The 24,978-nt window shown below is 36.9% G+C and overlaps 1 protein-coding gene across 5 annotated transcripts in view; it reads right to left on the minus strand.

Moving 5' to 3' along the window:
- COL19A1 (collagen type XIX alpha 1 chain) overlaps positions 1 to 24,978 on the minus strand; it is a 190,602-nt gene that overhangs the window by 12,221 nt on the left and 153,403 nt on the right. For 4 of the 5 annotated variants that reach the window (XM_032683529.1, XM_032683530.1, XM_032683526.1 and 1 more), the window contains 15 exons: positions 23,200 to 23,253; positions 22,191 to 22,244; positions 20,317 to 20,361; positions 19,658 to 19,708; positions 19,531 to 19,575; positions 18,584 to 18,610; positions 15,607 to 15,660; positions 12,998 to 13,042; positions 10,845 to 10,889; positions 10,676 to 10,738; positions 8,191 to 8,226; positions 7,999 to 8,043; positions 5,396 to 5,566; positions 4,421 to 4,487; positions 2,449 to 2,604 (listed from right to left, as the gene is read on the minus strand). In XM_032683529.1, the coding sequence (XP_032539420.1) occupies positions 2,449 to 2,604; positions 4,421 to 4,487; positions 5,396 to 5,566; positions 7,999 to 8,043; positions 8,191 to 8,226; positions 10,676 to 10,738; positions 10,845 to 10,889; positions 12,998 to 13,042; positions 15,607 to 15,660; positions 18,584 to 18,610; positions 19,531 to 19,575; positions 19,658 to 19,708; positions 20,317 to 20,361; positions 22,191 to 22,244; positions 23,200 to 23,253 (958 nt within the window). Of the gene's footprint in view, positions 1 to 258; positions 1,628 to 2,448; positions 2,605 to 4,420; positions 4,488 to 5,395; positions 5,567 to 7,998; positions 8,044 to 8,190; positions 8,227 to 10,675; positions 10,739 to 10,844; positions 10,890 to 12,997; positions 13,043 to 15,606; positions 15,661 to 18,583; positions 18,611 to 19,530; positions 19,576 to 19,657; positions 19,709 to 20,316; positions 20,362 to 22,190; positions 22,245 to 23,199; positions 23,254 to 24,978 lie in introns of those variants that run through there. The other variant, XM_032683531.1, reaches the window with a different exon arrangement.

Here is a 24,978-nt window from a genome sequence, read left to right on the forward strand (position 1 = left end):
CATTATGTGAATACCATTTATGTGTTTCATAATTGAAGTTGCAATTCTTCATTATATTTTGCTTGCATGCTATATTTTTACTGAGACCATCCTATAAATTATTTGTACCTGAACCATTGGGAAGTATCTGAGGAACACTATGAACAACCTTGCTGAAGGCCAGGAGGTAAGAATTCTGGACATCTTTAGAAGGGGATGACTCTACGCACAGGAGTCCAGCTATTCTTTAAATACGATTTTTGAAAACCATGCCTACATTTCTAAAAGTTAGCCTATGTTTTCTCCTTCTGGGACTAACCCCCAATATATTGGTTTGCTGTGCAGAAGGAGGTTCTGGTGGAATCCAGCCAAGTCATTCCCGACAATTTCCCTGGGAAACTGGCACGACACTCAAGGTGTATAGAGGGGCCCCTATGAATCCATAAGTAAATTTAAACACCTCCTTGGACACACAGTGTCTGATACACCTGCCTTTCCTGCTGGCTGGCCCTAGCAGGCTCTCTGCTCAGCATGCAGCATCACAAACAGGAGAGGTCCTGTTAATTGCTCACTGGAACCATCTACTTCTTCACACTGTCTGCTGGGACAAGTGACTCACTCTGTCAGCCCAGACACATATTACTGCAGACAACAAATCCCTGGAGTTGGCAATCTGGCCTACACCCAAGAGAGAAATATAATAAGGAGTATCTGTCAGTCAATACCAAATGTGTATTAGGACTTGTGCACACAACATGCTACCTTGATGGTCTCAGCCACATATGCACATAATGTGCTTCTTCAAGAAGTCTTGCTTGCTATGTATTTTATGGCTGAAAACAAGCTGGAATATAGAAAGATAACTTTCAATCTGCTCAGAGATTTGAATTTCTTTTTACTCTTGGTACAAAGCAATACCATGCACAGGCACAACTGAGTAAGGCATGAAAGGTATTTGCAAGCGTGCTTCTCTTACAGGACCATTTCTTACTCAGAGTGTAAAAAAGGTAAGGTAAACATTTTGTTTTCTTTCCTTGGAAGTGTATTTTCATATATCTTGAAGTATCAGAGAATTAAATGCTTCTCACTTAGCTTACCTTTTACAAACCAAAAAAGAGTATTGAGCATAATGGTAAAACAAATGGAAATCCTGTGTACACAGGGCACTACTTTTACTGAAGCATAAGGCATGAAAAAGCTTCTTTTTTTTTTTCTTTTTTTACTCCCCGTCCCCCCCCCAAAAAAAAAACATAGCTGTCATCTTTTACTCTTTATGCTCACTGGCTGGAAAGGAAATCTAGTACAATGTTTTACTTCCCAGAAGCATCTGAGACTATTCACCACATACATCATCATTGAACAATCTGGCACTGACAGGGAAATGGATTATTTATGGCGATCTGAATATTTGGGTAATGATGAAGTCAGTGTTGTAAGATTCTAAGCCTTTTATTGGTTTCCTTGATCCTTTATTCTTGTTCTTCTCATTCTGATCTCATGACATTTTTCAAGCTTCTGTCAGGGGTTTGTGCTTATCAATGTTAGTAAGTCTTTGTTCTTCTGATAGCTTTAGGATCCACACATCTTCAGTTTTGCACTCATTTTCTTCATTCCAGTCTGACTTGGTCTGACTTCAGAGCAGACCAAACTAACAAAAGATAATAAAGAACTACCTACAGATAAACTGCAAATTACATATTCCACACGCAAAAATACTATTCATCGATACATTCTTTTTTTCCTTTTAGCCTGTTGTCCACTTCCTTTTAACTTCTGAGAGGCTGACTCTACAACAGAGCACAGCTACAATGAAAATGGATCCCTCAAAGCTAATTTTGCAGTAAAAGACAGTTCAGTGAAATGGAAGTCCTATACTATCCTAATGCATTGCAATGCACAAATTACCCTTTAGGGGATAGCAAAAAGCTGATTACTCTGAATTTTTTTGTGAAGATAGATTTATTCATGGTAAGAAGAACTCATGTGGTAATACTTCAGTTTTACTTCTGAAAGAGTATTTGCTTCTAACTAGAAGAGTTTTTCCTCCCCTGTGTTGTCTCAGGATCAAAGCTGAGAGCACTCAGACTGGAAGATCAAATTTTCTTTCATAAATAAGATTGTCTGTCAATATGGAGTAGGATCTAAACAGTTAGAGTGCTGGTATAGTTTTTCTTCTTTATTAAAATATTTTGGAGGAAAAAAATAAGTGCTACAGTAGTTCCATCAGCTTTAGATATCTGTCAATAATTTATCACTTATTAGAATAAAATGCACTGATTAGGAGTTTTTAATCAGTAAAATCCACACATTTACTATGGGTTAATATTTAGATCTAGTCTGGAAAAACATAAGTACATAAGTTTAAAAGTTAATCATTAGGAAGCTAGATAGGTAGTCCTGGCTTAATCATTAGCAAGTGTACATGGATATCTAGATAGAATTTATGAGAACATTTTTTGGAATTCCTACCTTGAATTCCACGTTCTCCTGGTGGCCCTGGCAAACCATCATTTCCTGGGGGCCCTGGTGACCCATCTTTTCCTGGGGGCCCTGGTTTACCATGGGCTTGGGAGGCAAGCATTGCAGCAGGCAGCTTCAGTTGGGATACAAATTGAGCCATCCTTTCTTCATTAATAAAAGACACAAGGAAAAGTGAGTAAGAAATCTGCTAGCAAATGACAAGTAAATCCCAAAGCACCAGCTAAAGTTTCTGGAAGTAAGGTGTTCAGTCCTTCTTAATGTCAAGGAATTGAATACCCCAATACGCACTGAGACCTTCAGTTCCAACTCAGACTCATGTCTGAGTCTTTACCCTTTGAAATAATCAGAATGAATTTGTATTAAAGTTTCTATTACTAATCTCTATTACTAATGTATTTCAACATTTCAAATGACTTCTGACTCCTGTTCATGGAAGTACTTAAAATACATAAACACAGAATAATTATTACTTAGCACACCTATGAAGGGCTACCTCATATGTTCATAACTCATATTAAGTTGCAAAACAGAGGTTAAATACCGAGAAAGGTTCTTGGAATGTACTGAAAACCTGAAAACAGTTGTGAAAAAACCTGAAAGTTCTCAGCAAAGATTATTAATTGCAGATATTTCAGGATGAACTGTTCATGTTGGTGGAATAAAGTGCACTTGGTAACATTTTAGTGTTCATTAGAGATAGAAAAAATGGGTATTACTCTTGACTCTGTCTCTTTTAAAAAACAGATTAAAAACCTAAACATTATACAACATAGTATGTATTTTCTGTGGTGGAGTTTTAAGATTCAAGAAAAAAAATCAGAATAGAGTGGGCATCAAACAAAAAAGAAGCAAGGTGATAGAAAGCAGGCAAAGTGAAACAATGGAAAAAAATGGAAGATCTATGGCAACACTATTGAGGTGTAGAAAATGCAACGGCTACAAAGATAAAACTCCATTATTCCCTGTAGGCAGGGCACCTTCTTTCTGTGAATAGACTAAATACTATTTAAATGGGAGAAGGAGGTGACTTCAGCCAACAAACTGCTCTTGAAATCCATAGCAAGCTGAACTCCTGAGGGATAGCAATCTGGGGAAGGGTGAAAATACACAAAATGACAGCCTTGTTATAAAGTGAAAAACTGCCTGAACAGGCTAAAAAGCCCCAAGCTTTATATTATTTCTTTTATCCCTAAAAGATAAAATGGGTTTTATCCACAAATATTAATGACAAAATAGAGAAGTTGAAGACATAAGAAATGCGTTTTGCAATGGAAGAGAAGCTACTGTTAAGGGGTGTTCAAGCAGAATCTTGTTTCAGACACCTACCTGAGTCACAGCTTTGCAACCATGACTAAGGAAATGCTGGGGAAGAAAAATATTTCCTTTTCAGAGTATGGACTCAGACATCTAAGAAATCTTACATAATACAAAGGCCGTGGCTGAATCTGGTATTAGCCTGAAACTGGGTCAGAAGATGTTGATCTTGCAAGGGAGCTGTGGAACTCAGCAGGGATATTTGCTGAGCAAACTGCACAGCAGTTTAGACCAGGATGACTGAAAGCTATCAAGCCTTCCTCTCATTTAAATAGTCACTCACTAAGAGGGCAAAAAAATTAGGTAATTCTATTGTCTCTGCTTTAGTAACTCTTCAATGCCTTAATGATATGTTGTAGATACATATGTATCTGCAATAAAATATGATACATATATTAACTACAGTGATACATACCTATGCTTGGTATTATGATTTGGAGCAGACTACCTTTTAATGCTAATCTTTTACATAAGGAAATACTCTAGTTAACAGATACTATAGCTTCTAATTGTTTAAACAGAATTATGTAGACTCGTTCAACATAGCTACAGCAACAAGGCAGCTGCTTAAGTTAGATGACATGTAAAGAAATTTCGAGCAGAATTTAAGATTTATATTTAGTTGTATAATACTTCATTTTCTCACCTTCAAAAACCTTAAGAACCTCTTGTTTGATATATTTTTTTATTTCTTCAAGTGAAACTGCATCAGCCTGATGAGGAAAAAGAAAGGTGATATGTATCAGAAGGAACATACAGAGTGAACTTTATGATGCTACAAAAATAAAAAATGCTGAAATTAGCATTAAAAATATAAACCTTTCATCAACAAATAAGTGTTTTAATATATTTGTGTTATTTACTTAACTGCAAAGGCCACTTTACTGCAAATACATTGTAATAGTATAAAGATACTAATGCCATGAAGTGGAAGAGGCACACCCAGCTGTCAAGATGACCAGCATGTTACGTGTATGGAAATTAACCTGCACAAGACAGTAAGGTTGTCCAGTGACACGACTATGCTTCACTTGCCTTTTGCATAGCACCTGCCAACTTCTCCCCCCCTCTAGGGACTAATTGCTTTGATGCACAGCCAACAAGAACAGAACCACAGCACCAATAACATCACTGGAAAAGCTTTTTAGCTTTACTGTACTGTTAAAAAGTATCCACAACATGGATGTGTGCCTACCAAGATATCTGCAACTGACAAGCAGCATTTCACTGTCTTTTTAAATGCTGAGTTCCCTTCAACTGAGAATAAATTTTGTCTGCCTCCTTTTTTTTCCCATTTGCAAAGACTTACACTCTAGCTCTTAAGCTTACAGAAAATGTGAAAATTAACTGTATTGAGTAGCCATATTGATATGAAGGAACTAAACAAGTAAATAATTAAAATTCACTCATAGCAGACATTTGAAAATAATTATTAAAAATAACTGCCAGATCATCTGGACATATTTTTCCACCCCTTACCTGAAGACTGAAATTATCTGAGAGAAAGTCTCAGTTTTTCTAAGACTGTGGTATTGCTCAGTTAAATTTGCACTGCTCAGCACATGCTAACTTCACGTTGCATGAACTCCCAAGCAACCAAAGTAAACCTCTATTTACTTACTGGAAACCCTGGGGGTCCTGGTGAACCTGGGGGACCTTGATGACCTGGTGATCCTGGATAGCCTCTGTCTCCTGGTGGGCCAACAGGACCCACATCCCCCTTTTCTCCTGTTGGGCCAGGTTTCCCTCGTTCACCCTGTGGACCTCTGTCCCCTGGAATACCCTGATCTCCCTATGTAAAACAAAAGCAGAAAGAAAATCATTGCATATAGTGGAACAAACCTGGAAAAGTCAGCCAAGAATTCTGAAGAGAAAATTCTCACCTGTTCAGAAATAGACTGAGTCATGAGGGGAAGCTGATTTTATAGGCTAAACCTTGTCTCTGAAAATACATTTTGTTTTCTTATGCTTTTGATGTTGAAGTCAATGACAGAAAGAACAGCTTGACTCTGTAACCCACTTTTCAGGGACAGGACTTGGGTACAGAAAGTTTTAGCCCTTATACAAGGATCTAGAAATGTCAGTTATGGTATAAGTAAAATTTAGGTGCTCAAATTCACACAGGTACAGGGCACCAGGATTTTTCCTGTAACTTTCCATAGCAGCCTAATATTTTATGCCTTCATTTACACAAAACTTTAGTTAATCAAAGAGACAACTAGCATACAAGTTACTTTCAGTACCTAAAGGGGGCCTACAAGGAAGTTGGAGAGGGACTTTTTACAAGGGCATGTAATGATAGGACAAATGTTCTGGCTTTAAATTGAAAGAAAGAATGTTTAGATGCGATATTAGGAAGAAATGTTTTACTGTGAGGGTGGTGAGGTATTGTAACAGGTTGTAAGAGAAGTTGTGGGTACTCCACTCCTGTCAGTGTTCAAGGCCAGGCTGGATGAGGCTTGGGACAACCTGATCTCATGAAAGGTGCCCCTGCCCATGGCAGGGGGGTTGGAACTAGATATTTAAGGTTCCTTACAACCCAGGCCATTCTGTGATTCTATGATATACGTTTCTCAGGTTTATAACCCTGCAGAGAAGGGTTAGATAGCTTTTCTAGTAGAGATAAAGAAAAAGACAGGTTTCTCTTGGACCACAGTGCTATGGCAGTTTGAAGCTGATCCTCTTCTTCTAAACAATTCACATTTTACAGGCTGCCAATGTGTAAGAAGTAAATCAAATACTACAGCAACTTTTCAAACAACTGTTTCTAACTGCCTCCAGTGTTTTCGTTGTGTTTTAAAAAAGGTCCTTGTAAAAATACAGAAAACTAGGTCATATCTTCCTCCAGATTCCTCTTTAAATGCTCTGCTGTGAATTGTACAAAACTCAGGACATTTGTGTTTTATGATCTCTGCATAAGGTGCTGATTTATTCAGTCCTCCTCCCTTCTAGTGTTCTCCCATCTCTTACATTTTATCTTGTACTAAGTTCTATGCAGAAGGAACTACTGTTTTTCCTGGATTTCTACATGCTCTTGCCCAGCAGGCTCACAGTCTGTGATCAAGGTATGCAGACAACAGCAATAAATGAGCCAGCCACTAGTACTTTTATCTGTTGAAATGACTTGAAAACTGCATTTCTGATTGGTATAAATCACATATTTTCAACTGCTTTGTCACTCGGTTTATAAAGTAATAAGAACAGCAGTGTTTAGTCACTCCAAGGGTATATAAGACTATTTCAGCCCAGGTGGTTTATCCCTTCTTAAAATGGATTCCACGAGGACATACTTATATTAGACATGAAAACCTCAAAAGTTTTATTCTGTCATTCGAATTTTGTTGCCTCTCTTTTCTGTAACAGTAACAGCTGATCTCAAACTGAAGGAGTATGGTGCACAGCAGTAATAATAATGGCTGCAAGAAAACCTTGACTTTATTTTCTGTATTCTCTTCAGTCTCTCACAGATGCAGGCCTGTGTCCTTAAAGGCAAAAACCAGACCACTGAAAACTGTAATAATGGTTAAAACCTCATGTCTCTTCAGTGTCATAAAGCAGCACTTCCTTTTCCACATTACACAGGGAGATGCTTTTCTGATTCATCAGACAAATGTGCTATCCATCGGATTAGGACATCAGGGCTTTAGCAATGTTATAATAAGAGCATCTCATATATATATATATACATATATATATATACACACACACACACACACATAAAATAACTCATCTCTCAACTCCTGTAATCATTCCTGTCCACCACAATCTTGTTACCATAAACAGAACTGTCTAAAGAGTTTGAGAAACAGTAAGGCATAGCATTGGCATTTCTGCTGTCTAAGTGTGACAAGCTTGTTTTATATAAAACATGATTTGTGTTTATGACATCCCAAGGATGACAATAGGGCAAGTTCACAGCTTTTGCAAAGTCTGACAACACCACAAGATCAGTTGCATTTCAATTTTTAACTGATTCATCAATTTACACTTTCCAGGCCAACTGTGTTAGAAGGTCTATAAAATGTGTTTTTCCTCCAAATGCAGAAGACAATTCAACTCTAATTCCTTAAAGCTTTATCTAGGATTAAACATGTTAGGTGTCTAAGAGACTGCTTGATGTTCACTTAAAGAATTAAGTTCTTGGTTCTGCCTATAAAATATGTGATGATGAGGTGCTTAAATGCTCAGCAAAAAGAGAGAAAGTTATCATAATAGGGGACTTACACGTTCTCCTTTGGGTCCTCTGTCTCCCGGTCTTCCCACAGCACCCTGAAAAATAGTTTTTGAAAAAAGATAAACCTATCAATTAAAGGCTTTGTTGTATATTCATTTGTTAGCAGAACTGAAAGCAACTGCCTAGGATTAACAGCTATGGTATCTGTAAAGAATAAAATACACAAAAACTTGTTTTCCTACCGGAGGACCTGGCAATCCATCTTTTCCATTGATTCCCTAGAAAAAAAAAAGACAAAACACAACAATTTTTTAATAAATAGTCTTAAGTATTTTAAAACTATAAGGAGTAAGGCTCAATATTTAGTGCCATATCAGTAAATATTCTAAAGTTTGCAGAGGCAGAAATGTGTGTGGTTATAATATAGAAATACAAAACCCATCAAGATGTGCATCAAATTTTATGAGCATTCAACTTTAAATGACGAGTTATATGGAAATTTTGCAAATGTGGAATATGGACTTGTACATGCACTTTTTCAGTACCAGGTAGTCATTATATAACCACAGAAGAGATTTCTCTTATTCTAGATATTAGCCCTGATGCCCTATTACCCCTCTGCTACTGCAGAGATTATGCCTTAATACTAAGTGGCTAGATCCACTCCTTGGTTCTTAGGACTTCTAGCACAGCACAGTTTTGGTCTCCTGGGCTAAACCTATTTCCTTTCCAAAAGAGGGTGTTCTCATTCATGCCTCTTGCTGGAAACTCTTCCAGGCCCATGTTATTCTCCAAACAGGAATATGGCATTATCATAGAATCAACCAGGTTGGAAAAGACCTCTGACATCATCAAGTCCAACCCTTGATCCAACACTGCCATGGTTACCAGATCATGGCACTAAGTGCCACATCCAGTCTCATCTTAAAAACCCCAGCGATGGTGAATCCACCACCTCCCTGGGCAGCCCATTCCAATGTCTGATTACTCTCTCCATACAAATTTCTTCCTAATATCCAACCTAAACCTGGCCTGGCAGAGCTTAAGACCATGCCTTCTTGTCCTATTGCTGGTTGCCTGGGAGAAGAGACTGACGCCCACCTGCCTACAACCTCATTTCAGGGAGTTATAGAGAGCAATAAGGTCTCTCCCGAGCCTCCTCTTCTCCAGACTAAAAAACTCCAGCTCCCTCAGTCTCTCCTCATAGGACTTGTGTTCGAGTCCCTTCACCAGTCTCATTGCTCTTCTCTGGACCTGCTCCAGCACCTCAATATCCTTCCTGAACTGAGGGATCCAGAACTGGACACAGTACTCCAGGTGTGGCCTCACCAGCGCTGAGTACAGGGGGTACAGGGGAAGAATCACTTCCCTGGATCTGTTGGCCACACTGTTCCTGATCCAGGCCAGGATGCCATTGGCCTTCTTGGCCACCTGGGCACACTGCTGGCTCATGTTTAGCTTCCTGTCAATCCAGACTCCCAGGTCCCTTTCTGCCTGGCTGCTCTCCAGACACTCTGTGTCCAGCCTGTAGCGCTGCATGGGGTTGTTGTGGCCAAAGTGCAGGACCTGGCACTTGGCCTTGTTGAACCTCATCCCGTTGGAATCAGACCATCTCTCCAGCTTGTCCAGGTCCCTCTGAAGAGCCCTCCTGCCTTCCAGCAGATCAACATGCCCCTCCCCCAACAACTCAGTGTCATCTGCAAATTTGCTAATGGTACACTCAATCCTCTTATCCAGATCATCAATAAATATATTAAATAGAACTGGGTCCATCTGAGGGTCCTAGTTGGTATGGGCCAAAATAATGTCAGAGAGTATATTAACAATTGCACAATGCCAGATAATTTCAAGATAAATGCTCTGGCACTGCTTAATTTAGTAGGATGTATATGGATTTGCACATGCAGCAAACTCACTGCTGTTTCACCAAGTGAGAAAAAAGGACTTGCATGAGCAGAGACATCAGGGATATTTCTTTCCCTCTTAAACTGCAAAGTGGAGTTTTATACAGATTAGGCACCTTGGGCTAATTTGCTGCTGAAGCTACAGAAACGGTCTCTTCTTTCAAGGCAGAAGTGTAATGTGTGGTTGTGCCGACAAGCTGCAATGGTCTGCTTCTCATGCTCATCCCCAAAACACCAAGCTTCTGGGGAGATAATGAGTTATGTGCTATTCTAGCTAAACCCCATATAGAATACAAAATAGGTTGTTTTAAACCATCTTGGACAGTGTCGACCACACTGCTGTCACACTTTCATTAAATAAACAGGTCAGATTAGACACATCTTAAGTGAATAGTAAATGCCTCAGTTGTAGTGTTGCATCACCTGTATAAAGAAGAGTCAAAAGTTTATTCAGTCATGAAGCACATGCTTCTCTATCTAAACTGAAACTGAGAATGTATTCTGTCACCCCATCCTTTATAGACTGTGTTAAATTTCTGGGTTCATATTCCCCCCCTGGAAAAACTACTAGAGGAACCTTTATGTCAACAAAATCCAAATGACCTTCATAAGACCTTTAAAGGACACGTCTCAGTAAAATTAACTATTAAAACACCACAATACCAGGAATTCTTTTCTGGATGGCTAATACTGAGCCCTACAGCTCAATGTATTCTTCAGATATTACCTCACCTAACACAAAGCAAGACGTAATGTTATTTCTTGTGTAACTTCTGATAAACTAAGACATCCTTTTGTATATATTCAGTATAAAATTCCTTACTGGTTTTCCTTGTGGCCCTTCTGGACCAGGGAAGCCTATATCTCCTATAGGTCCTCTTTCACCCTAAGAAAGAAGAAAATGCATATAAATCTGTCAGTAAAATCTTGCATTAGGTGTTTGAAATATTCATGTATTATCATAAGAGTCCAGAACTCAAATCCATACTTACAGGTTCCCCTGGCATCCCTGGGGACCCAGGAGATCCGGGCTTTCCCTGCAAACAGAGAATATTACAGATTCAAACTACTAGGAAGCAAAATAGAATTTTTCTCTAGGTAAAAAATAAGAGAGAATATATATGTGAATGAAATATTCATGTTCTTGTTCATTATTTAATGAAAAATCTTGCTCTTTTGTACAACGTTACTCAATCCCTGGGTTTTCTTTACACTTTCTGAATACTGAGATAATGTTTTCATGAGGTTTTCTTTTACAACACCATGATTTCCACAATGAGAAGTCATAGGCACATCAAAGTTTATCACTGTATATGTAAAATCAAGATTGAGGTCCTTCCTAGTCCTAACTCTTTTTTTTGTGTGTGACTTTATTACTGACAATGTCTTTTGCAAAATTTCTTCATTATGTTTTTTGGCCACTTTTATTGTTGTTTTATGTTCAGCCTGTCAGAATTCACAATCCTGTCTCATCTCATCATTGAGATGCTGATTTTAAATGTCTCTTCTCTCTCTTTATTTATGATATATATATATATATATATATATATATATATATAATGGTTTTCTTTTAACAACTTGAATCTACATTTCCAAGAAATAGCATTAGACCAGATCCTCAGGTGACTTGTACCTGTGAGGAATCAAACACATCAGCATCAATGACAACTTTGGGAACAACAGGACTGAGGATAAGTGCTGAGGAAATAGGCATTGATGGCAATGCTTGCAGAATCTCAGCCCAAGCTTCCCTGATAATCCTAGCAATCTCAGCAAAGTGCCAAAGTGTAAATAAGAGGTTTATATTCTCAGATGGGAAAAAGAGTCCACTATTCAATCTAGGGAATAATGACAGGGAAGGAACACAAATTATTTTCCAGTAAGATATGAGGATATGTTTCACACTCTTCCTAGGCTACTGAAAAAGTTGTTTCTCATATGTCTACTAATTTGTTAACTAAAACTTCTTAGCATAAAATATAAAAGGAAACAATTAATTTCAGGAGGAAATAATTTATTTCGGTGGATTTTATTAGAATTAAATATAATCAACAGAATGCAACTCCATCAGTGATGAAGGGACCTCATTAAATATTTCATATCCAACTTGAATAGACAACATCCAATGACTTGGAAATACACAGGGAATGAACAATTGTGATAATCCTAACCAGCTACTGTGTTATTATTCACAGTGTGAAATATATTTCAGAGCAACAAACTTTGAAACTCTCACATCTGCTACAAAACTCAGAGAAATACTTCTCTTTTTCCCTTAAATGTGCAATTTGCTTTAGGAGAACCTAATGAAATTAAGCTGTTTAAGATCATGTTCTCTCTTAGAACTCACAGTAAATAGAGTAAATCAGTGGCTAATGGAAATGAGAGTGCATAGACACAAACTTCTTTTTATTTCATGAAACACATATTTATAATTTAAACAGCTCCTAAATGGATTGGTAGCTGCCCAAATTTAATAATAAATCTATTTGCATATAAATAACTCCATATTGCCTCCTGAAGTATGGATAAACTTTTTTTATTAAACTGTGAATGCAATATAATGTATTCATTTCCTTTAGGAACACAAATGAATAATTATAATTTCAATTTATCATTAGTTACATTTACTTTCACCTACAACAAAGTTTCTGGATGACTTTCAAAAATCTCTCTGAATACCACATGTAAATAGCTGACAAAGCATTCCCCTAAAGCAAATGTTTGATTGACTTGATATGCAGATCCTTGTGGATTGCAATAACTAGTGTTCATAACTTTTCTTTGTGATAGAAAGATGCTCAGAAATTTGTGCATGCCCATGAACACAGAAAAAGTCTTTATCTATATTAAATAGAGGTAATGAGAAGAATCTCATATTCTTTCTTAGCTAAGCACATGCAGCTTCAAATTCCAGCTTTATCATGTATTCACACCACTCCCTTCTGTCATTTTAATAATAATATGAACCCTCAATGCTATTAAAAATCCAATTTCTTTAGGAAAAACACAATCTTCCTACCTGCCTATAAAGTATAAGCCAAACACTCATGTCCCACAATGGTAGAGATTACAGCTCAGCATCTTGCTTGACCTGCTTTTTCAGCTTCTAAAATACTGAGTTTTCTTTAATGAACATACATACCGGTGTCCCTGCTACTCCTGGTGTGCCGGCTGGTCCACGGTCACCCTGAAGAAAAGATAAATCTATACTTAAATGGCAACAATCAAAACAGAAGTTTGTTTGTGTATTCCCATTAAAGAGGGAAGGATTATTCAGTAAACTGAAAATGAGAACCAGAGCCAGGCTCTGCTAAATGCTAATATTTATCTCTGCCAGTGGCTCATTTTACAGACCTGAGCAAGTAACCAAAATCCTTTGTTTAGGTTCTCTTATATTATGTTTCTATGCTATCCCTTTGATTCTGCTTCAGGCCTCCCTTGAAAAGGGATGGAAAGTCCCTGACTTATCTGAAGTTGTCTAAATAATTACAATTTGTGGTCATGACAATGACCAAAATTAACACAGGGTAATTCACTTCCATGTCAACATCCCCATGTTTAAGATGTCTCTTTCAAAGAAGTTTTTACCTTCCTGCAACCTGCTCATTCATTTACTAAAAGTCAGCATCCTCAATTTGCTTGTGCCATGGCCCTTTCTGGGCAAAGGTCCTCATTTTAGCATACACCCATCTTCATCTATGCTTTAAGCTAAGACAATGGGGTATTTTTTTTGTTGGAAGTGATGAGTTATGGGCATAAATTCATCTTTCTTGAGAGGTCTATAAACCAAAGCAGACAGAGGTCAACAGTGGTAAAACTCTACACAGTGGTATTTGCTCTAACCCACTCCTGACGTGTGTTGGTCTGCAGCACTGTGCTTTGCTACTGTAATGCTGGTTAAAAATGTAAGAAAAAATTAGGGTCCTAGCTTCTATATTCATGTCAGAAAAGTCCTGGCACTGTTAAAGCCATACTAACAGGCCAATATTTTTCTGAGATGAGTTTATATTACCTGAAGCAGATTTGCTAAAGCTCTGCCAGCACAGTTACACACATATTCAGCTGTGCAGAAGAACCTCAGGGAGTGTTGGTCTTTCTGGTTTCTGTTCTTGTAACTAATGCTGTTTTGTCTCATTCTCATAACTTTGCTCAGGTGCACAATGGCAATGCTGCTAATTAAAAAGACAACTCTGTTACAGGAAGTGTAAACAGATGACAAGTTAAATGTCTGACCTCATGTCCAGAGGAAGCAACTTGCTTACAGGCCACAGTTCAACCTCTCCTGCTGTGGAGGCTTAATGCATGTTTGTCCCTCAATGAGGGACACAACATGCACCTCTGGAACAGTGAGCGCTATTTGCATCAGGTAGGGCATGTTGTCTGGAGCACTGCACACTGTCCCAATGGTTATTCTGGACCCAGAACTTGTGGTGTTTTCCCTGTATGGTGGCCATGATGACAAAATTCCTAACATTTCCCTTGCAACTTTTTCTTTTCTTTTTTTTTTTTTTCAGGGTTATTGTGGTGCTTTCAGCAATGTGGTTTGCAGCATGGCTGCACAAACCACTGTGTCAGTACAGCTGAGGGAAGGGACATTTTATCCAGAGGACATAAAGTTCTTAAACCAGTTCATGAAATTATCATGAAATTACAGCAAACATTTGTCTGTGGAAGATAAAATTCTGCTGCACAGAGGTGCATAATAGCTCTATATTAAAAACCAGTATGCATTATACTGTTGGGACTGGCAGGCTCCAAGATTCTGTTCATTCATTTGCACCAGAAATGTGGAATTTTGACCAAATTTAGTTAAGGAAAAGATATTTTTACTCTGGGAAAGGACCAAACACTCAGCTGGTTTATACAATTTGATCCATTGCTTATTCCCTTTATTTAATTCCTGTCCCCACTTTGTCTCAGTTAGGCCTGTAATATCTCCCTGTGTTTATTCATTTTGAAATCAGACTAGTTCTTATTTGCTTGTAAATTGAAGTATTACAGAGCAAGAACCATCTCACATAATTTAAACATCTACCTTAGATCTTGTCACTCCCCACTCTGCACAAGTAGCAGTAATGCACAGTGATATCAAGAGAGAAACTTTAATTTACATTGTTTTTTGGTGGAAAAAGTTTCAGTAAACTATTTTTGTATGAAGTCATTGAATAATGTAATTCAAAAAGCTGAACAAATACTTCATTTGCAAAAGAATTTACTCATTTTTCTTCTTAAATTGATGGGCAAAATCAAACTGGTTTTGCTGACAGACAGCATATTTACAGATTTTTTCATTTCTCTGATGTTTTGTACTTTGCCATATTTAGAAATGAATATTAAAATACTGACATTTTTAGCATTTCATGACAAGCTAAATTCATAATCGGCCTCCACAACTAGCAAGCAAAAGGCTGAGAACAAGACAGACGGAATGCAAGCATAAGACAATGTTCGATAGAGAACAGGAACTAGTGACCATACAGAGAAACATGTTAACTATATTACTATCAAGTACAGAAGTGTTCTACCAAGCTAAGACAATAAAATATTACAAGACCTCCCACACAGAGTTTTCCATTTGCAGAAAATGAAATGTTCACAGTAAAGCAAAAAAGTATAGATAAATATGCCAAGATTTTTTCACACAGAAACGTTAATACACGAAAAAAAATCAAACACGGTTTCAGAAAACATTTATTTGTAGGTAGTGTTCACTAAGAAGAAACCAACATTACTTCTTTTCAAGAGTCCTACCTTTTCCCCTGGGAGTCCTTCCAGTCCTGGTAAGCCCATTGGTCCTGGGTCTCCCTGATTTTTTTTTTTAAATGAAAAAAGATTGTATACATTAGCATTTCAGTACTCTACTTGAGAAATGCTGAACAGCAAGCAACAGCAGATTATTTAACCTGAGATTAGTAAAACAGCTAACCAGTTATTAGGTGAACAGATTTTGTTATACTCTATTTTACTGATCTGTAAATTAAATTTTTCTCAGAGGCACTGTGTGAATATTTGGATCAATGGTTTAATTTTGATGAAGAATGTAATCCAGAAGACTCCACTTCAGTGCTCTTGCAAGCCAAGGTCACCTCTAAAGCACCTCCAGGCAGCAGAGCCTTGGGATGTAAGCATACACTGTCAATCAGAGAATCAAACTCCAAGCAATTCAGTGCTCTGTTCCCTGAGCAAAGGTCACTCTGCAGCAAGGGATGCACAGACTGGATCCCTAGGTAGGTTTTCAAGTTTTGAAAGAAAACCAGAAACACGCTCCACTAGAGAAATCAGGTCAACATGTAGAGAGGGGAAGCCCTATTAATTGTTTTTTGAAAGAAAATTGATAATTTATCATAGAGATTTAAACGACTCCAGTATTTCAGCAATTGTCAGTTAAATCAAAAGCCATGGCAAATTGCTGTCTGGATTTCTTGAAGTCTCTGACAGATCTCTCTTCCCACACCTAAACTCTGTTTGGTAGTTGGTGTTTCCTGAGTAGGAAGTGGACGCTGATACAGAAAGATGTATTCAGCTTCTGGGCATTATGGTGAAAAAGAAGAGGCTTGTGAGTTCTTTTGAAAACAGATTATTCGACTGTTTTAGGAAACTATCTCACAACTCCATGTTTTGCTGTCACTGCTGAGGGGTTTTTGTTTAGGTTTCTTCTTGTCCTTGAGAAGCATAGTTATCACTTTGGTTCATAAATCAAAATATACTTTTTCATGTAGTTGACTTTCCATTAACACTTGGCAAGGAATCAAATATATTCCTAAACCCTGCATGAGTTGGCCGAGTGGAGATTATGCACCTTCATGACAGATGAAGTCCAAGCCAGCTCTTAAAGATATTACCTTCCTATACCACTTTGATCTTGGTTGGGTCAGTGTGAGCTAGCTGCACTTATTTCTGCTACTATATTTGTGTAGATACCGTGTCTTCACTGGTAGGAAAAAAGGTACATCTAAGTGGTACTGGCATGCTGCTTTCATGAGTAGAGACATTCCTCAGTAATTTCACACTGATACTGAAGACAAAGATTCCATAATATGGACCCAAGTTACAAGACAAGAACCGTTCAACAAGAGAAGAAGACACATCATCATCTCCCAAATATAGTGGCCTGATGTGTTCACACAAGGCCAGTCTCCAGTGATATTTAAACAATCCGTGTGTTCTCCTCTGACCCTGATTCTTTACTATCATGCATTCAAAATGTTGGCTGAACCATCTCCTTATTTATTGTGCCCAAGACTAACAATTTGAAGACAGGACAGCAGCTGAAAAAGTCAAATGTTAGCTTCTTGGTGGTTGAATGAACTCCTGAATGGAACCCTGAAGTAATTTGTTTCACTAGTAGGAGGCAGAGATGTTATTTGCTTTGCTGGAAGGGACATGATTTTGTTTCAAAAATGATCTCTCCAATATTTTTCAGGGTTTCCTGATCTTTATCAAGTAGACAATTTACCATCAGACCATGGGGAACGCAGCATGACTGGGGACAGTTTCCTTTCCTAACCACCTCGGCTTCTACTGATTTTATCAGTAAATTTTTTGCATCAGTTTTCATTATCTGACATATAGTACTTGTCCCATTTCAGTCATACTGCCTGAAGTTCAAAAGAGGCCTGCTGGACACAGTTCTACCACACTAACCATGAAGGAACAGCATCTTTTTCATTGCTTTGCAGTGTTACAGTGCTGTAACAATAATTCTGCAGTTATGTGACATTCTTTAGACTCAAAAAATAAGTACAAAATTTATTAGAATTTTAACTGTTGTGGAAGCATTTACCCAATTTTTAAAACAATATTAATTTAAAATGATATTTGATACTATTATACTTTTTGGGCTAAACCATCAACACTCAAGTGCTACTATTATCTTCTGGGTATTTGCACTGATGTCCAGCCATCAAGACACAATACCTGTGAGTTTCAACTTTTCCACCTTCAAGTCTAGGAACTGTAGCAACACACTGCAAGATGACGACAAATACAGTTTCTCTATTATAAAGGCAAGGACTTTGGAAAATGTACGCCCATTCAGGGTTTGGATCTACATTCTGCTGGCAGACAGCACTATGCAACTGTTCAAGATTCTTCCCTTACTTGTCTTTCCCCTCCTCATAATTTTTAAAGAACAGTTACATGAAAAGGACATAACACTGTTTAATGTGAAAAAAATAAATCAAAAAGTTAAATAGATGTGCTTTTGAATGCCAAACTGCTTAGCTGAAAGGTATAGTGGCTCCTATGGTCATCATCCTCTTGCTCACAAGAAGTAATGTGATCATACTGTAAGTAGCCATCATGCCATTTTCGAAGAAAACATCAACTTCTAGTTGTTACTAGCTGGCATGATGTAGCACACACTGTACCTTGACCATTATCACTTTCAAATTTAATATTGAGAACAATCTAATAGCTCTGAAGGTATTTTCTGCCTTTATTTCACCTTCTTTGGTCTTAGATATATCCAGAAACAGCTCAGCAGAGATGAATCCATAAGTTGTTAATACTATGTTCAGTCATTCATTACATTTTCACTTAGAATTATTTACCAAAATTGCAAAATTCACAAGCCTGGCAATTAAAAAGGCTTTTTCAGGTGTACTGATTCTTCAGGAGGTAAGCTACCTGCTAAAGAATGTAAATAGACTCTTCTACCCTTGTAATTACTATCATGTGTCAAACTACTTTGGGAATTTTCTATTAAGACCAAAAAAGACACACATACCACTGTTCCAGGATCTCCTTTTGGACCCTGCAGAAACAAACCAAAGTGGAAACACATTTAAAGAATGTCTTACACAAAAAGATGATATTTTTAATGATGGCATTATGAGTATACTTTGCTAATGCAGTGCATTTAGAATCAGTATTAATTCCAGCCCTCTCAGCTAATTTAGTATAAAATCTTAATAATATTCGGTTTTGTTTTGCTGTTCCAGAATACAGAGAAAGACAGCTCTGTACTTTGGTGCCAGGCCACAACCATAAATGGCACATAATGTAAGGACAAAGTCCTCACTGATGGCTACAACATATTTATGTGGTTACCAAAATGATAATCATCTCAAAACAGCAGAACCTGCCTGTGATGCTAACAAGGAGGAGGATGTAAAATAAGTGCACAGTATCTCTGGCTCCACAGAACCAAAGCAACAGTGTCCAGCTGCAAAGTGGTGCATCTGCACTCTGCAGCGTGGAAGACACAAGCCCTGTATTACTGCCACAACATAATTCCTGGTTTTGCACATTTTTCTTCACTGTAGCTACAAACAGTGAATCAGTGACAGAACTCAGATCAGACTTCATGAGCTTCTCATTTCTGGCACCACATTTAATCCACTACGAAGCTATGGCATCACAAACTATAAATACAATATGACATGTTTTTAGATATTAGAATACTTTTACTAAGGAGTCCAATACAAAATTCTGTACCACTTCTACAGCCTTTACTTGCTAGGACAAAATACTTAAATCAAAATAAATTACTCTCCAAAATGTGCTAAAATACTTAATAAGCATAAATTCACAGATTCTATATAATTTTCTACATACCAATCATATACTTATTTTTTCAATCTTTCAATATAAAATCAAATTCCACACAACCAACTAATCTCCCTATTACTATGTGAATTAGCTCTCAGAAATTAGATTTCTGATAATACTTACCGGAGGTCCTGGTGGACCTGGATAACTAGCGACGCTCGCACCTCCCTGTAACAGCAAGTTTAAAAGTTGAGTTGGGCCAAAATTAGGTGTGGATTGAAAAAAACCAATTAACATTAAAGAAAAATACCTGCAGTTTATATAAGCTGCTCATTCCATTTCTTTCATTGTAAGGCATACCCTTTAAAGCATAAAAATCAAGTAAGTGTCATTTATGAATTATAAAGGCAGAATTAATGCTCTGTTCAAGTCCCGTAGCCTGGCAAACCTGCGGTATACTTTTTGTTCTCAATTTGTCAAAGATTCCAGACATTTCAAAAGAACACAAGATACATACCAATGCAGCTTGGAACATTTTTTTGAATGATAAAACCAGAAACCTGTAAATCTCAGTGTATGTTATATTTTGATATTATTACAATTCTGCAGAATAAATTTTGTGTTAGGTACTATTCCACTTAATTTGGAGTTCACAGTCTTTCCCTAGGTTCCCCGAGTTCTCTGATCTCATGTACCCATGCTCTCAAATTACTCTAGTAACACTGGACTCCAAGGTTAACTAATTTGACCAGGTTTCTAGGGTGGCTTTAGTGACCTGAACTTACTCAGCGATGAATTGCAAGAAAAAAAAAAAAGGAATAGAGAAATATTTTGAAAAAAGAAATTTTTTCCATCCTGCAATACTAACATGAATTAGATTGACAGTTAGTTCCTTTTATTACTTTACATTTTACTCAAAGGTATATTGTTCTTAGTATAATATTCAAAATATAAAACAAAATGTCTCACCGGAGGCCCAGGTGGTCCAGGTTTCCCAGGAGAACCTTCACTACCCTAGTAGAGCAAGAGATTCATAAGACTTATTTACTGTAACTGGTCATACTCAAGTTATGATGACCATAATGACAATAAACAAGAGATACAAGCAGGTAATACCAAGAATAAATTCTCCTGCCCAGTTTCTGCTTAAGTTTTAGGCAAGTTATGAATCATTACTTTGTACCAGTTTTTTATTTTGTTAGTTGCTTGCTGCTTTATGCATAGTAACTTCCTTATGGCAAAATAGCAGTGGTAACCTGGGTTGTGAGACATTTCATAGGTACCAGGAGAGAGAGGAAGATAAAAAAAAAAAATATTTGTTAATATGAATTTCTAAGCAACTGGCAGATAAAAGTTAACATTCATTGTTAACTTTGTATGTTCCTTTGTAAAAGCCAGTCCTCAGCTGAGCATTCATATGTAAATAAAGAAGAGCTACAGTTTGAGAAGTTCAGTTTACATAGATACATAATGAATAAAAATTGGGATTTTTTTAAAAAAATCTTCTTTATTAAGAGACATAATGAATATATTTTTGGTTTTTATTATAGAATATTAATCTGCTGCTATCTGTATCTGTAGTCTGTTCTGCTGATGTGTACTGAATTGCTTATATTAAACAAAAAATACAGCTGCTGAGATTTTTCCCCAGCAGAATGGTGGGGTCTCTGACTAGTATAGAGTTACAAAGGTTTCAATACAAAATTTCCCAAAAAATCTTTTAAAAATCTTATCACTACAATTTAGTAAAGTACACTGTATAATTTGAAACAAGTCTGTCAGAATTTTTCACTAACTTTGCTGAATCCTATTAAACACGTCTCAGTGAGACCCTTAGGTCACATATTTAAAATTACTAAGGTGGCAAAAGTCAAGCTAAGTGTTCAATGCCACCAGTGGCTTCTCATTCTCACGTCTGTGTGAATTGTGAACAAGGAACTAACAAAGACTTGTGTTTTGCATTCAGTTACATAAAAATGAAATAACTGGGGTAAATTTTTCTTATTGTAGTCTGCAAGGAGAAAACTGTCATTCAAATTTTATACTGAAATAATCTCAGAGATTTACAAAATAGTTTCCCTTCTTACTCACACAGAGTCAAAGTTTTGCAGAGTATTAGTAGGATCCCACACATTGATGTGGCAGTGTTATGCCTGAAAAACTCCAAGGTAATAGAGAAAAAATAAAAAAAGCTGTATTCATATACAAAACGGAGAACTTGTACCAGATAGTACTTTGCAGCAAACTAAGTTTGTCTCTGCTGTATTTCTCTGATCTGAGGAACCCGAGAAATGAATTTGACCTCTTAGTTACAATGGATAATATTGAGTGCCTGATAAAAGAGCACATAAGTTTGATAAAAAGCAGTGCTACAAGAGTGTAAATTAAGTATAAAATTAAGTGTAAATTAAGTATAAAGGAAGCATATGCATTTTTTTCAGAATAACTAATAATAACTTTCAGTACTTGTGAAGCACTTTTAAAGTATGCAAATACTTTTGAGTATAATACTGGTAAAAGAATGAGTAGCAGACCAAGCAGTCACCAGTCATATACTATTTCACAAACACATTTTCACTTTCCTAAACTTAATATAATATCTTACACCTAGAGAACATTCTCTGCAACTTACATACACCACAAGGACTGCAATTCAAAATATAAGCCTATATGCACAGCATTGCTTGGGGAAAGTACTTGTATTAAGACACAAATAAAAATTTGGAATGTATGTCATTCTTGTTTGCACTCTTGCACTTGTTTAAAAAAGCCCCCAAACACAAGAGTGTAATGGGATTGCAAAACCTTCACAGATCTTTACCAAGACTAAAGAGAAGAAATACCTTTTCGCCTTTTGCCCCTGCTGGACCAGGATGTCCAGGTCTTCCTGTGACTCCCTGCACAACACAGAATTCTTTATATTAGTTACGAAAAAATGAAACACAGTATTCTTACATTGTCTCTATGTTTTTAAAACTTTTGCTTTTTGAAGGTCATTTAAACCTAACTATGCTGCTTCTTCAGGTTTAAATATTTCTCTTCTGTCTGATACAACAGCTGTGTCCTTCGGATAAGTCCTTTGAAGGGTAAAACTTGTGTTTGCAGTTGCATTTTCACCTTGGCAAACTAAATGCACTGACTCTAACTGGCACATCTTGATACTGCTAAGAATCATGCATTACTGCTAAAATGCCAGTTTATATATTCCACATTAAACTTCCTACATGTGCTACAGTTTTTGAAAGAAGCATTAGTACTGCCATGAAACCTAGGAATGAACAATGATCGTACTAACTAACATGATTCCATCCAATACGTAGAAAATAAAATTTGAAAAAATTTTGAAGAGGACTTTTGCCAATAATACCAAATATTCTAATTATATATTTCAGCGTCTTGAAATACTGTCAGATTATTCTCATACTTTGTTTTTAACTTGTGAAACCAAGTAATTACAGAACAAAAAACAGAATGCAAGTAATTACTTCATTTTAGTACTGAATTTTTTCAGAATTACTAGCTAGAATTATTTTTAGATTTTTATTACTAACAAGTATAACCTGAGTACAAATACATAATTCACTGCAAGTGTGCACATTGTAAATCACGTAACCTCACAGACTCTCTAGTAATGCTAAAACTTGAAACCTATTTAAGTTACATAAACTTTGAGCCCAGAAAATGACAGTATTTTCAGTAACATCAACACCAACATAGTTTACTTTATTAGAGCCAGTATGGGTAAGGTTTTATTATTACTGTCCTAAAAGATAAAAGAAAGAATATGAAACTAGACAGCTACAGCAATCTCTCCAGAGGTAAATTAGATCACAAGTGATACCAAACACTTACAGATGGTCCACTGGGTCCTGGTATGCCTGGCAGTCCAGGAGCACCTTGAAGACCCTGGAAATTAAAAGAGCACACGTCTAGTTCCTCTCTCACTTTTACATAAAAAATACTTATATTCAGCATGTCCAGCAGTATTACAACTATATTAAAATGCATTTTCTTCTAAAAGGTTGGTGCATTATTTTTAGTAATGAAAAAACCAACACCTTGACATGCAGGGAAGAGATTATCATTGGACAAGGTTAGAGGTAACTTCTTGCTTGAGTGATAAACACCACTTGTCCTTCAACCTTTCACATTGTTATCGTATGTCTTGTAAATCTTTTTGTCTTTAGTTGTGTAGATAAGAACAGGACAGCTGGCTTTTCCTTAGAGATTAATTTTCTATTTTCTATCACTAAAAGGCTCTTGGTGAGAAGACATTTACTCAGACTTTTCAGTGTTTCCTGATGCTATCTAAATGCAATAGTGTTTTCTGCCTGATTTATAGATTTTGGTTTTTTGATAATGGAACATGACATTTTACACAGTATTTAATGATCCACTTTCCTGCTTTTATTCGATTTTATTGCCTGTAAAATTGATTGACTCCGGTATCCACTTACTAAACATACATGTGTTGCAACTTACTACAGTAAATACAGATGGGATTTGAGATAAGCCTGGATGCCACTGAAAGTCTTTCCTCTGCCACACCAGGCTTAGGTGCAATTTTAGACGTGTAAAAGACATGTACTAATGAGAGCCAACTGCTCTTGGTTCTGTCTATAGTCCACGAAGGAAAATAGATACCTCCCAGCAGAGACTGATTTTACCTGTCTATCCACTGACAAGAAGAAGGTGTATTTCTCCTGTTAAATGCTGTGTTTAATAAGGAATGGCTAAGGAGGCAGTCTAGAAAGCTACAGAGGTCAGGAGCCCTGAAATAGGTCCTCTGAGGGAGAGACTGAGGGAAAACTTCAGACAGAAATAAATCAGGAAAAATGTGGAGTTAGAGAAAGATATTGATTTCCCTTTCTTGCTTCTACACACAGAGGACATTGATCCACCTCTGCAGCTTTTCATAGTGGCAGGATGTGCTCTATTCATTTCTAATTACTTTACTCTGATGGTACAGTCATATGGAGAATTAATATGAAGCCAAAGGAACCTTTTCTGCAGTTCTTGTTACTGATGTTAGGAAAACCCTCCCCTGAAAAAAAAGGCATGTTTTTGAAAGGAATAGAACTAAGCTTCAACAAAGATTAAAGGGCATATATTAAAAGCATATGGAAGTTGATGAGTGCATTTCAAAGAGTTTCATGTGGGCTTCTCAAACTTTCTTCCTATTTCCATGCTAACCAAAGCATAACATTGAAAACAAATGCATTTTTTAAAAGAATTTGTAAAAAAAAGTTACTTTTAAATTTAGTAAGCTTTTTCATATGTGCTTCTGACAAAAAAATTCACTTGCACCCTCACAATGTCATAATCAAAAGTTACTGCTAAACAATGAAAATATCAGAGCTAAGGCAGGTAACGAGCTCTCAAACAGTGAAGAAGCATGTGAGTAGTTAATTTATTAATACAGCACAACACCCCACCAAGTTAATGAAAAATTTACTATGAATTTACCCTAGAGTCCTTCAAAAAAACCCTAACTGCCAGTTATAAACTTGCTGTTCTATTATTACCCTCTTAATTGCCCAAAACATCTCACTTGGTTTTCAGAAGTTAAATAGTATTTGAATTGTTGAAATGGTTTCACTAGTGCCTCAGCCTGCTAGGACTGAATTGTAG

Source organism: Chiroxiphia lanceolata, chromosome 3, assembly GCF_009829145.1.
Source record: "Chiroxiphia lanceolata isolate bChiLan1 chromosome 3, bChiLan1.pri, whole genome shotgun sequence".
Classification (NCBI taxonomy): domain Eukaryota; kingdom Metazoa; phylum Chordata; class Aves; order Passeriformes; family Pipridae; genus Chiroxiphia; species Chiroxiphia lanceolata.